The sequence below is a fragment of the Lagenorhynchus albirostris genome, chromosome 4 (genome assembly GCF_949774975.1).
Source record: "Lagenorhynchus albirostris chromosome 4, mLagAlb1.1, whole genome shotgun sequence".
Taxonomy (NCBI): domain Eukaryota; kingdom Metazoa; phylum Chordata; class Mammalia; order Artiodactyla; family Delphinidae; genus Lagenorhynchus; species Lagenorhynchus albirostris.
The window spans coordinates 139,104,241-139,117,238 of NC_083098.1; the positions used below are offsets into that span (position 1 = coordinate 139,104,241).

At 38.9% G+C, this 12,998-nt stretch overlaps 1 protein-coding gene across 1 annotated transcript; it reads right to left on the bottom strand.

The window, feature by feature from the left end:
• Positions 1 to 4,097: 4,097 nt before the first annotated feature.
• Positions 4,098 to 5,704, bottom strand: PABPC4L (poly(A) binding protein cytoplasmic 4 like). Its single transcript, XM_060147446.1, has one exon. It carries the CDS (start codon positions 5,400 to 5,402, stop codon positions 4,290 to 4,292), a length of 1,113 nt encoding a protein of 370 aa, XP_060003429.1. The 5' UTR covers positions 5,403 to 5,704; the 3' UTR covers positions 4,098 to 4,289.
• Positions 5,705 to 12,998: the final 7,294 nt, after the last annotated feature.

Here is a 12,998-nt window from a genome sequence, read left to right on the forward strand (position 1 = left end):
AGTGGCAGATCTTGTTGAATATACATATCAGTAATGGACAATGAGAACTGAGGGGGAAAGTTGTTAAAAGGTATTACCTTCTGAATGCTGCTGTGTCTCAGTGCGATGACAGGAATTCCTGTAACCATCTTGAAAACCTGATGATGAAGCTAAGACACAGAGGGTGAAGAGCCACGAGACTCCAGCAGAACTGATGTAGAAGTTCTGATATACCTTGCCTGAAGATACCTTAATTCGGAATATTTTGTTAAATACAGCTTCCTTTTCTAGGTAAGGTGGATTTTCTATTCCTTGAAGCCAAAGCTATTCTGAGGATATTTAATTTGTTCTACTTTCTAAAATGTATATTTAAAACTTCTCTTTTCTATCTACTGTTTTATTATTTACTTAAAATAATTACATTATGAGGCACATTTTCCAAATATAATACAAGTAAGCTAATTCTAAAACCTCAAAATAGTGGCTAAATTTTTCTTTAAAAATTAAATTCAAAAGTATCTTTAATGTAGTGAATTATTTCTCATGAAAACTTGGTCTGTATTAGAGGTTCTTTTCAATCATGGTCCCATAATTATGAGTAACTTAAAAAAGAAATACTAGTTCATATGGGACTTGGTCTTTTAAAACATGAAATATAAGGATCTTCATTTAAAAACACAAGTTGTTTTCAATTTACTCCTACGAGAAACCGACTGCTAGAAAATTAGAAAAACTTAAAAAGTAAATAAATAAAAATCATTTTTGGACATGAAAATTCTGGACACCATTGAAAGATTTCGACTTTATTTGATCATTTCTCAGTGGATTTATACAAATATTAAGAACATGAAAATACCAATACTAAAACCACTTTAAAAAGCTTATTTTTACCAAGTATAAATTTCCATTTAAAAATTTAAAAATAAAAATTTAAAAGGCACGTTTCTATTCAATTGGCTGCACATGCAAGCAGGCAATGTGTGTGGGGAGAGAGAAGGCAGAGCAGAAGCAGTGACTCAAGGCATCTCTATGTAAATTAGCTTTTACCGGAATGCTTATCAGAAAGTGAAGATTCTTTTTATTTATCAAGGCACTTGAACATAAAAAGAGTAAAGTTTCGTGAGTGCCTGAACCTCTACTGCCAACTAGGATGACTTGATAGAATCACACACATACAAAATCTAGAATAAGTAAAATTTAAATAATCAAGAAAATCTACAGGATCATATCTGTTTGTAAACTGACAGTCATTTCTTAAGGTAAATATTAAAAATAAGTAATTTTTACTAAAATGGCATATTATTGTGTCATTATGAAGCTATAGCTACAATTTATCTAAACATCTGGTATTATGTCCTATTAAATCCCCGTGCATGTGCGAAGAGAATGTTGAACTCGGTTCCCTGATATTATCTTGATAATCCATTTACAAGCATTGTGAAATATTGTTCAAATATTTGAACATTTTGATAGAGTGGATTATCCAGAAAGAGATGTCAAGGCTTGACACACCTACTACACTTCCCAGTCCTGTTTCCTGGCACCCTTTCTTAAAAGCTCTCTGATTTGGAGGTAAATACTTCTCAACATAGTAATTCAGAGAGCCAATGAGTTATAGTTGACATATGGATTTCAAATAGACTCTTACAGTAAATCAGTATTTACCAAGGCATGTTAATAGAATTGAAAAGCAAGACACTTTAAAAATATTTAGTATAGGCTGTGTATAAGATACTGTATACACAAAAGTTTTGTTTAGAAAGTATTGAGAATATGAAACTCTGAAAATAATAGAAGACAATACAGATGAATTGTGTGTGTGTATGGGGGGGTTGTATATTTGAGGTGTTCAAAGTGTTTTGAAACATACTATTAAAGCCACCAAAGTATAAGATTGCAAATTTTGAATTTAGAAATTTAACTTTGGAATGACCCTCAAAACTATAAACAAGATGGGAATATCAGGAAAAAAAAAAAACCAAAACTAACAAATTCATATAAATAAAAACCACCCCAACAGGAAAACAGACTAAAGTCATGAAAATAGACTAAGATCATTTTCAAAAATATGAAAATACAAATGTCCAGTAAATACAAGAAATGCTGTTTAACTTTTGAGGTAATAAAAAAGTAAAATAAATAACCACGAAATATTTTGTGTTTACATGTCATGTTGAATCAGATAACAACTTAAACAAAATCCTTTGTTCTTAGAGTATATGGAAATGAGCCATCCTCCATACTCAGAAATGTTAAGTGGCACAAATCTCTGAACAGCATTTGGGCAATTTAAATATTAAACATTAATTCCAATGAATCATACATTTTCTGAAGAAAATAATTATATACATCAGCATATAAGAGTTTGTAAAGGGTGTATCTCCAAGTTGTTTATGATAGAGAAAAAAAAAAAGGGAGGAAACAATCTAGCAACCTATATGTTTATCGAGGAAATTGTTATATTATGGTACAAACATTAAAGGAAAGATAAAAGTCATTAAAATTATAGTGCAAATAATTATTTGTGGTCATGGACGTTGACTATGGCGTACTGTCAAATTAAGAAAGCAGTTTCAAACAAGGTTTAGAGCATGATTCCATTTTTGTTAAATCATGTGTATAAGTATAGAGAAAAATTTGGGAGGAGATGCAAGAAACTGTAACAGAAGATCTGTCTGCATAATAGGATTATGTGTTGCCGTAATTTTTTCATTGTCCATAATTTTTCATTGTCTAAAGAGATTTTAAATTTAGAAAATGTGCAATGAATATACATATAGTTCATACAAAAATAAACAGAAACAGATTTTCTCATTCTTTCATAGCTAAAGTATTGCCACGGAAATATTGTAATATTTCTTTTGTACTGGTAATATATGAAACAGAAGACTTGAATATATGGTTACAGGAAACAACGAAGCAGAGTAAAAAAAAATAAAACAACAACAACAAAACTATTTTCTAGACACCTTTGGTATGAGAGAATCAGAATTTTAAAAGTAATTACTTAAATGTAAACAAATAACTCTTGCATCTATTTCCAAAGTGGATTTCAAACAGCACACAGTAAAAGTCAGTATAATAAAACCCTTTTTAAAAAGTATAGAGGAGCTGAGTAATATAGAGGAAAAGCAGGAGAGAAGAAAAGATCTGGGAATGGGACTGAAATAAAAATCATGCTGGAAAGCAGGCTAAGTGATGTAACTTCAGTTTATCAGAAAATCAATTAGTGAACTTCTGATCAATCAAGGCTAAAAGTGAGCCTTCATGGGTTACATAGCTCTTAAGGTCTAATAAAAGGAGACGTGGAGTTCATAAACATAAACTCACTGTTCTGAACCCTGAGACAATATCACTACATGTTACAACATATAACAGAGATTAGAAAACACAGTTGTTAAACAGAATGTCTATGTTTTCTATATATGACTTTTATAATGTTGGTACCTGGTTCAAAACTTAAGGCATAATTTTATGCCGTATACGTATGAAGAGAATTAAGACTAGGCCAACTTTTTGACCTGAAATGATACAGGCTTATAACTTAAGGAATGTGGAAGTTAAGGTTTTACTATTCAAGTCACAATTTTGATAACCAGCAAGCACCTGGATTATGTCAACCAATGGAAAGAACGGTAAAATTTCCTATAAAGCACATTTGTAGGCAACATTAAAAAACTCCATCATTAATTTCAGCCATCAGAAAAACACCATTTCAGGATATAAATTGAAAGGAAATTCAACTATTTCCTAGTATTTTAAACATTAATTCAAAATGAAATTAGATATTGAGTTTGTAGTAGCAATTCTTAAACTTTGGTTTCTTTAAAAAAAAATTGATGAGAAATTAGAAAATTTCTGTTTGTAAAAATAAATTACTTTGCAATCCTCGGGTATAAGAACTACTTTGGGCATATTTTCACGGAAGAAATTAAAGCTAGCAATATTATTAAAATAAGAAAAAGTATGCAATAAATGCAAATAATTACCACACTTCAGTTCATTCAAAATGCAGTAAAAATGTATCTAATTATACTTACTGCTATGAGCACTACAACAAAATCAGAAAAATATACCATATTATAATTAGATGGTGTGCCTCTATAAAAAGAACCAAGGTTCTAAGATTCACTTATTTTTCCTCCAAAGAAAAATAAATAGCTTTGTATACAAAACCTTCTATCATAATGTTTACTAAACTAAGCAGCCATCAGCTGGGATTTGAAATTTACTGAGGACGATTCAGGCAGAGATCACTAACATCCCCCAAGCTGCTACAAACACTGGCTGGTGCATTAAGTTTTCCTCTCCTAGGGCCTCTGGGCCAGGGCGATGTTGAGCGGCTTGGAGCCCAAGATGTGGCCATTCATCTCAGTCATTGCTTTAGTGGCCTCCTCAGGAGAGGAGAAGCAGATCAAGCCAAACCCTTTGCTTCGCCCTTCTTCCTGCATTACCTTAACTCTGCTAATTGATCCAAATGAAGAAAATTCCCTCCGTAGCTTTTCATCATCAATGGTCTCATCCAGGTTCTTAATATAGAGCTTTGCTCCCCGGCACCGCCGAAATCTTTCCTGTTTCAGCTGCTCAAACATTTGCTTTAACTCAGCCTGTCGCTCTGCTTTCTTTTGTGCCCGGCCTACAAAAAGCAGTTGTCCATTTATGTCCTTTCCATTCATTTCTTCAACAGCCTTTTTGGCAGCCCCGTGGCTATCAAAACTCACAAAGCCAAAGCCTTTGGATTTCCCACTGGAATCTCTCATCACCTTAACACTCAGGGTTTTTCCATATTTGCTGAAAACTTCCCTCAGTCTCTCATCATCCATGTCATCTCCGAAGTTTTTGATGTAAACATTGGTGAACTCACTGGCTTTGTTTTGGAGCTCGGCTTCCCGATCTTTGCGGCTCTTGAATCTGCCAACAAACAGCCTGCAGTCCTTAAGCAGTGCCCCATTCATCTCTTGGATGGCCCTGTCGGCGGCAATCTGGTTCTGAAAGTGCACGAACGCATAGCCCCTGGAGCCGTGATCATCACTCATCACCTTGGAGGACAGGATCTTCCCAAAAGACGAAAAGTGTTCATAAAGGGTTTTGTTATCAATGGATTTGTCCAGATTCTTGATGAACACGTTCCCAATTCCAGATTTCCTCAAGTAGGCGTCACGCTGAGACCACATGAGACGGATGGATTTGCCCTTTATCGGGTCAAAGTTCATGGTGTCCAGGGCCTTCTGGGCATCCGCCAGCTGCAGAAAGTTCACGTAGGCATAGCCCAGAGAGCGGCGGGTGACCAGGTCCCTGCAGATGCGGATGGACAGCACGGGCCCCACAGCGCTGAACTTCTTGAACAGCAGGTCCTCGGTGACGTCCGCGTGGAGGTCACCCACGTACAGGGAGGCCTGGCGGTACTTGGCTGCTACATGCATCTCCTGGCTCCTCACCGCCACAAGCCGGTCCCTAAGGAGCTCCTGAAGTGACTTCTGCAGAAGGGTGGCCCGGGCTCATGCGTGGTGGCCTCAGAGTCAGCGCTCTGAGGCCAGGCGATGCGGTTCATTCACGTACAGCTCCCCAGGCTCGGGCAGCAACCTCAGTCAAAAGCCCCAACCAGTCCGGCCAACCCTGGGAGGGGGCGACAGAACCTTGAAATGTCAAAGAAAGATTCCTAGGTCAAGCCGTCCTTCCCAGCCACTTGGTGAGGAATCTTCAAGTGGCGGGCTGGCCCTCCATCTCAGCGTTCTCCACAGCCATTCTCCGGTCGCTGGTTTCTGAATAAAGATAGGCCTCGCTCAGGCCGGTTTAAAGTTACAGCCGCCGGGGGAAAGAATTCCACAAGTGGCGTCTGAGGCTGCGGCCCGGGACGCGGCGCGCGGGCGGCGGGCGCGGGGCCCCGGAGCCCCGAACCGCCGGGGACCGGGTCGTGCAGGCGCCGCTGGCCGGGCGCCGCCGGGGGCTCCGCGGGCTGCGCGTGCCCTGACCAACCCCGGCCGCTCTCCTCCCTGCAGACCCCGCGCTGCGCCCTGGGCAGGTTGGGGGTGGGGAAGAGGACAGACCGACGGACGGACGGCCCGGTGGGCGGCGGCCGGGCAGGGGCTGGGGGCTCACCCGGGCTGCGGCCGGCGGGGGGGCGGGCGGAAAGCCCGGAACTCGCGCGCTCAACTTCCCGCGCACTCGCTGCCCAGGGGGATGTTTTCTTTTTAATGTTTTTGGAGAATGTTTTTCTTCCCCCCGCCCCTCTCGCTCACTTCCCACCCACTTCGGACAGCTCAGCTGAGGAGCGGGAGGCGGTGACCGGGGTGGAGAAAGGCAGCCTAGGGGAGTGGCCCTAAGAAACCCACCCGCCCGCAGGCCCTGGCGTAAGTCTGACTGCAGGAGCTTTGCCAAGTGTGGATCAGGGCTTGTCACTTTCTAGCTTCAAGCCCTCCAGTGGCTTTCTTCGACTCTTGGGTAGGCTCCAACCTCCGCACCTTGTTCTTCAAAGTTCTGCCGGATTCCTGCCATGTTCCAGCGTCAACTGCCCCTTGGATCCCCTTCCTAAACTCCATGACACGCTCGCCTTTTGTTCAGGGCCAACTTGACAAAACTGTGTTCCTCAGCAATCACTTTTGATGCTCTTTCCAAATACAGGTTTTCCCTATACAACTTCTGAAAAAGTTTAGGTTTCGCTCTTAGAGGCCTCGTATTTTCGTAGCATTTGTCTAATTAAAATATATTGTATTACATTCCATGACAGTAGGGACCATGCCCATTTTATTTCCCCGCTGACTTAACTCAGGGACTTGCAGAAACGAGATGCTCAGTATTTACTGAAAGAATCCACTGCGTGGAGGAGATGAGATATTTAACCTGAGGTTGTTTTTCATGCCCAGAGAAATGGAAATAGTGTCCCTTACCTCAAAGAGTATTGTAAAGATTAAATGAATTAGTAAATTTGGAAATGTCTAACCTAATATCTGGCACAGAATAGGTTTTGATTAACATTGGTTTCATTTCCTCTAGCATTAAATAAATTCCGTAACATCATTCCTATAAAACCTTAAATTTGAATCATCATTCATCTTACGGAATGTAACCTGCAAAACTGAATTGCATGGATCAGTTTATATAAGGCTAATTTAGTGTTTTTCAAACTTTAATGGACATAGAAATCCAGAAGGGATCTTGCTTGAAAGCAGATTCTGATTCAGTCATTTGGAATCAGAATGAACTGGAAACTACACTTCCCAAAAAGCTCCTGAGTGACGCAGATTCTGTTGGTCTCTGAACTACACTCCGAGTAACAAGACTTTTTGGCTGAACGAGTGAGTCCCCAGAGTGGCATCTTTTCTAATGTAAGGACTAGAAAAAATATATTTCTCTTTCAGAAGATGATATCTAACAAAATTCATTCTCAGTGATACATTAAAAACACACACATACACACAACTAAGCTAGAGGGTGATTTTCACTATAATAATCCAAATTGCTTTTAACCTATCAGATGTTGAATAATGGTTTTATGATTACTCTTAACTTCATCCTGATTAATGATTTTTGTTTGTGAAATTTATTCTGCTATGTGTTGCTCCTGTAGGATCAATTGTTCAAATAAATAATCTTTCTTCAACCACATCCTCTAGGCTGCAATTAAAAAAGAAAAAAAGGCTGCTGACGTAGTTGGTGAATACCGTCAGTGGATTTCAGCACATACTTTATTCAGACACTATATGGCATTGTTTAATATAAATAAAAGTGATCATCATATTCAGTATTACCAGATTTTTTTTTTTTTTTTTTTTTTTGTGGTGCGCGGGCCTCTCACTGTTGTGGCCTCTCCCGCTGCGGAGCACAGGCTCCGGGCCTGCAGGCTCAGCGGCCATGGCTCACGGGCCCAGCCGCTCCGCGGCACGCGGGATCCTCCCAGACCGGGGCACGAACCCGTGTCCCCTGCATTGGCAGGCGGACTCTCAACCACTGCGCCACCAGGGAAACCCCACCAGTTTTTTATAAAAGAAAGTTCCTAAGTGTGCATTTACTAAGAATTTTGTTGAGACCTTTTATTTCTAGGAAAAATGCTGAAGATCACATTAGTTCTTTGTACAACAATAATACAGCTATAGCGAGATACCAAAATATTTCAAAAACTCATGGACTTTCCATTTTACTTTAGTGTGATCATCACTAAACATTTTGTGAGAAGTGAAGAAGAGTTTCCAGATTCAGAATTTAGTCCTATATTCTTGTCTCTAATCAGTTTGCAGGCAACAGGTACAAACCTCTATTTGTTAAATGACCAAGAGTTGTACTTCTTCCTATTTGTACTACTCATTATACTGCTTTCATTTCTATGTTTTAATAAAGTAAGCATTTTTAGGCATCTATGATTCTTTCCTCTCTTTAATTCTCTAAATCTCATCGTTTTGTCAGTTGTGTTGATTCAATAATTTCTTAATTTGGGATGTCTTTTACATTTGCCCTTTCTTTCTGTTCCCATTACCACTGCTTTTGCCTCATTTCCTTGTGTATTATTGCATGAGTTTTACTCATTTATCTTCTTTTGTCTATATGCCAGTCTTTTTTTATGGCAGTCCATTGTGCATTTTGCTGCTAGAATAATCTTACTAACAATTCTTTCATAAGATTTCAGTAAAAAAATTACAAATGACTACCATAACTTTGCAATATCAATTCTATCCTAGCTACATATATCTTCTGTCAAGCTAATTCATCATTTGTTTTATATGTACATGCAGTTAATTCTTTTAAAAATATCCTTTCCCTATTATTATCCAAATTCTATCATCCTTGAGCCCTGTTTTCACCAGTATTTTTTTCTCTCAATAGTCCAGCTGACACCGATTATTTTTCCTTTTCAGAAACAATTTATTTAATGTATGCACTGTGTATTTGTACTTAATTTTGGCATGAGTTCATTGGCTTTGATGGACTTCGACTTAAAACTGATACCGCCTACATTAACTGTCTTCTGCTTTCCTTAGCCAATTGTTGCAGCTCTGCCTATTGCTGACTTGAATGTCTTCTTAATTCCACAAATATTCTGAAAACATTTCAATTAAGTGCCAATATTTTGCCTCATTTTGAAATAAGTTGTAACTTAGCCCATCTTATGTTATTTAGCTCAATCAGCATTCAAAGTACAAGTTTGTTGTGTGGGTGTCTCACAGAATTAAGAGGAAATAAGATGCCGTTTTGCTTAAATGGCAGGAAAAATGTTTGTCAGTGTTTCTATTCACTGATTTTGATGTTAATGGAGGTCAGGGCTTACCTTAGTATATATTATGAAGAAATGAGTAAATAGCTATTTTGAGTATGACGATGCATTTTAAAATAGAAATCTCTTGTACTAATTAGACCAAAGCAGTTTCTGATGTCTACTTGAATCATTGCTCTGATGCAGTCAACTATTAATAAAATTTTCCTTATTTTTGTTCAAAATGGGCTTTATTATCTTAATAGAGAGTAATAACATGAATGAAACTTGCTTTTATTATATTTTGAAAGTGCTATGTTCAATTATTTACTCTAAAGTGTAATATTGCATCTTTTAGGTTGTTTCAATTTTATTTGACAATTATGGTCTCTTTTCAGTTGTAATTGTCTCCTGATTTTTTTTTTAACCAAAATATAGTGTTAATTTCATTAGAATGAGGTATATGATTTACATATCAGAGTTACACTTCTCCATTCAGAGTACATAGAAATGTCGCAAAAAGTAATGTTTGATTACTAGTAGATCTTGATCAAAAGTTCAAATCAATCCAAAATATCATTCACCAGTAAAAATACAGGCATCATAGAAATAAAACTGAATAAGACACAGCATCTTTCCTCAAAAGTCTCAAGGCTCTTATTAGAAAAAAACTGAAACAACAATGTTAAAACAATGTAAAATCAATAATCTAAGAATAAATAAGACAGAAATTTAGCAAAGAAGATATATGAATAGTTCTACCTGTGAGGACCAAAAAAGCTTTTGCAGAGAAGGTGGTACTAAAGAAGGCCAAGCCCTCTTTTTGTGAACTCTGGGGAAGTTTAGGGATAAGTAATATTGGTATCAACCAGTATCCATTTAATATTGCTGGAATACAAAGTGTGAAGAAGAAAGTGGCAGGAACTGAGATGAGAACAAGACAAGGGCAATAGGCCAGAGTGCCTTACATGCTAGGCTACGTTATGGACTTTGTTCTAAAGGAAAGCTATTGGAATAATACATTTATATTTTATTACATTTATATTACATTTCAGAACTGTAAAGTGAAGATAATGTGAAAGACGTGGAATCCTGGAAACATGAAGCAGGGATAATGTAAAGATGTATAATCATGAACCATCCTGAGTATGAAAAAGCATTTTAAAATAAAAATCTCTTGGGAATTCCCTGGTGGTCCAGTGGCTAGGACTCGGAGCTTTCACTGATGTAGCCCAGGTTCAATCCCTGGTGTGGCAACTAAGATCCCACAGGCTGTGCAGCCTAAAATAAAATAAGTCTCTCATACCAATGAGACCAAAGTGTTTCCTAAGTCTGCTGGAATGGTTGTTCTGTTGTAGTCAACTATTAGTAAAATAGTTCTAGGCATTGAAGTTATGGTGGTTAAGACATGATTCGTGGTAGAAAACATTTGTTTAAAGTTCCAATCTGACTGCCCTTAGATGGCTGCCCAGAGGTCCTTCATTGTGTCATCTTGCCCTCCCTACTTCCCTTGTACCCTCTCTCCTTGCTCCAGAGCTCTGACTTCATCTCACTGTTTCACCCATGTTGCCAAAACCAGGAAAACTGCTAACCCTGTATTCTTAGTTTCTTCAGTTAGTTTTGACCAAGCAATCAGACTCCTCCATCACCAGGAATTATCACCTCTCATAACACAAATCCATTGTATTATTATGCCGAAATCTCCTCAACCCTACCAGGGGTAGTTAAGGAAGAACAGAGGGAGTGAAGGAGCTTGAGAATCCCCTTCTTGGCCAGCTACCTTTTTCTTGATGGAACCCATGTGCCATTGTAAAAGAGAATGTTATTGGCTCTAACCTTGATGAAGAGGGAGGGATTGAGGGTTACCATCTTTCTCTTGTAACCAGGGAAGATCTAGCATCTTCCATGGAGATGTTCATCTCATTTCATTACTGGTCATTCACACAGGGATGATTTTCTGACACCCAAGTGGGGAGCTGTTGTCTACTTTGGACAGAAATATTTTCCTGCTCATCATTTTAGTCTCTGCTTGTCTACACTGCAGCCATTAGCATTAGTCAGCCAAATTCCTATCCATAGAAAACTGTGTCCCAGGTTCCACAGTCTTAACCTCAAAAGTTTCTGCATTATGATCCATGGGAGTCAATGCAGAAGAGAAAGTGGTTCAAGACTGGGTCACTGGGAATTGATCCTTTAGGTGTTAATGATTTCTCCTTCTCACGCTCCTTTACCCCCTCATGCATTTCTCTGAAGGGGAGCTTTATTAAATAATGTGAGCAGGCTGAAACCAGTTTAGGGTGGCTTATTACCGCCCCCGTTCTCTTGCCAGGCCCGTGTCTGTAATTAGGTAGAAAAGTTTCATGAAGCCATTACTTTTCTGCTTGGTTCCAGGTTCTGGCTACAAATGGCAAATTCCAGATACCTGAAACAGTCTTCTAGATATAAAGTCTTTTCCCTATAGTTTGCTAACTTCTGTCTTTAAAGTAAAATCTTTTCTTCAGGTAGCAATTCCTGAGATCTTACCTCAGTGTGTAGCTGCATTTTCTGGTGCTTGCCGTCATGCCAAACTGCAGGAAGCACTAGTCAGTTAGGGGCTTAGGAACAGTTCTGTTTACTTGCTATGTGAAAACCTCCTTATCAATCCGCATTGCCATGTATATAAATATGGATTCACTTGTTCTCTTTTATTATGTCACTCCCCACAACACACACACATAAGCCGCAACACCGCCACCACCAACCACCACCATTATCTTTAAAGTAAAAATTCCATGAAGGCAAAAATTGTGTCTAAATGAGTCACCACCATATTCTCAATGCCTTTAATAAGAGCTTGAATGCAATGGGTTCTCAACACTTAAGTTTTGAATGTTGGCAGACAATTTTTTATAGGTCACTCACATTTCTACATGTCTTCTAAGTAGAGGCACTGAGTGTCTTTGTTCTGGACTATGGTTTAAATGATGTTTATATAGCAAACATCCTTGGAAGATATTGTGTTTCTCTCTGAAGCAAAGTGCAGGTTTATTCACAGCCTTACAAGGTAGAGATACTTTCTATGGAGCACAAAGCAGGCATGCTTTCTGCCCATTATTAAAGATTCAGATTTTCTGAGTCCTGGGTTACTCTCCCCTTATGCAACCCACTCTGGGTGCAGGTGTCGCCTGGATGTCTACGCACCACACTGTGGGAATTTGGGCTTGGGGAACTGTCACAAGGAAATGCTAATATGCTGGCTACTGCTGTCACTGTGAGGAATAAATTCTTTGTCTCTAACCCACAAGCAACCATAAAACTGTGGTAAGCTAACTTCTTAGATTACAGGTAGGGTAAAATCTAAGACCTTCATAGATCTTGACAGTTTTGGTGACGAGAACGGGATCCTAACATAGACGTAGCTCTCTGGAAAGGAAGCTAATGGCCACACAGGCAGATAAATGAGATTTATCCGTAGCAAAAATGTAGACCAAATAATATCATTTATGGGGCAAAAAAATGGCTCTTCAGTTTATTGCCTGTTAAATTTGGAGGAAGTGGGGAGGTGGTCTCAGGCTAAGGATAGGGGAATAGATACGAGGTCACCTGCCCAAATGGCACCCTGGTTGTTGCTGACTCTCCTCTGGGAAATGCAATTTTCTCTCTATTCTGACAGGCAGCCTCCGGTCCATCCCACTGAAACAACTAAGACTAACCCAGGATAGGCAGACTGCTCTAACACTTTCTGACCACAGTTATAGACACTTGTACATTCACTGAATGTGAAAAGCAGGGCATTTATGACCCCTATAGGCATTAACAAGCCAAATCAATAATACTTTGGTGAGTTCTCATGGTA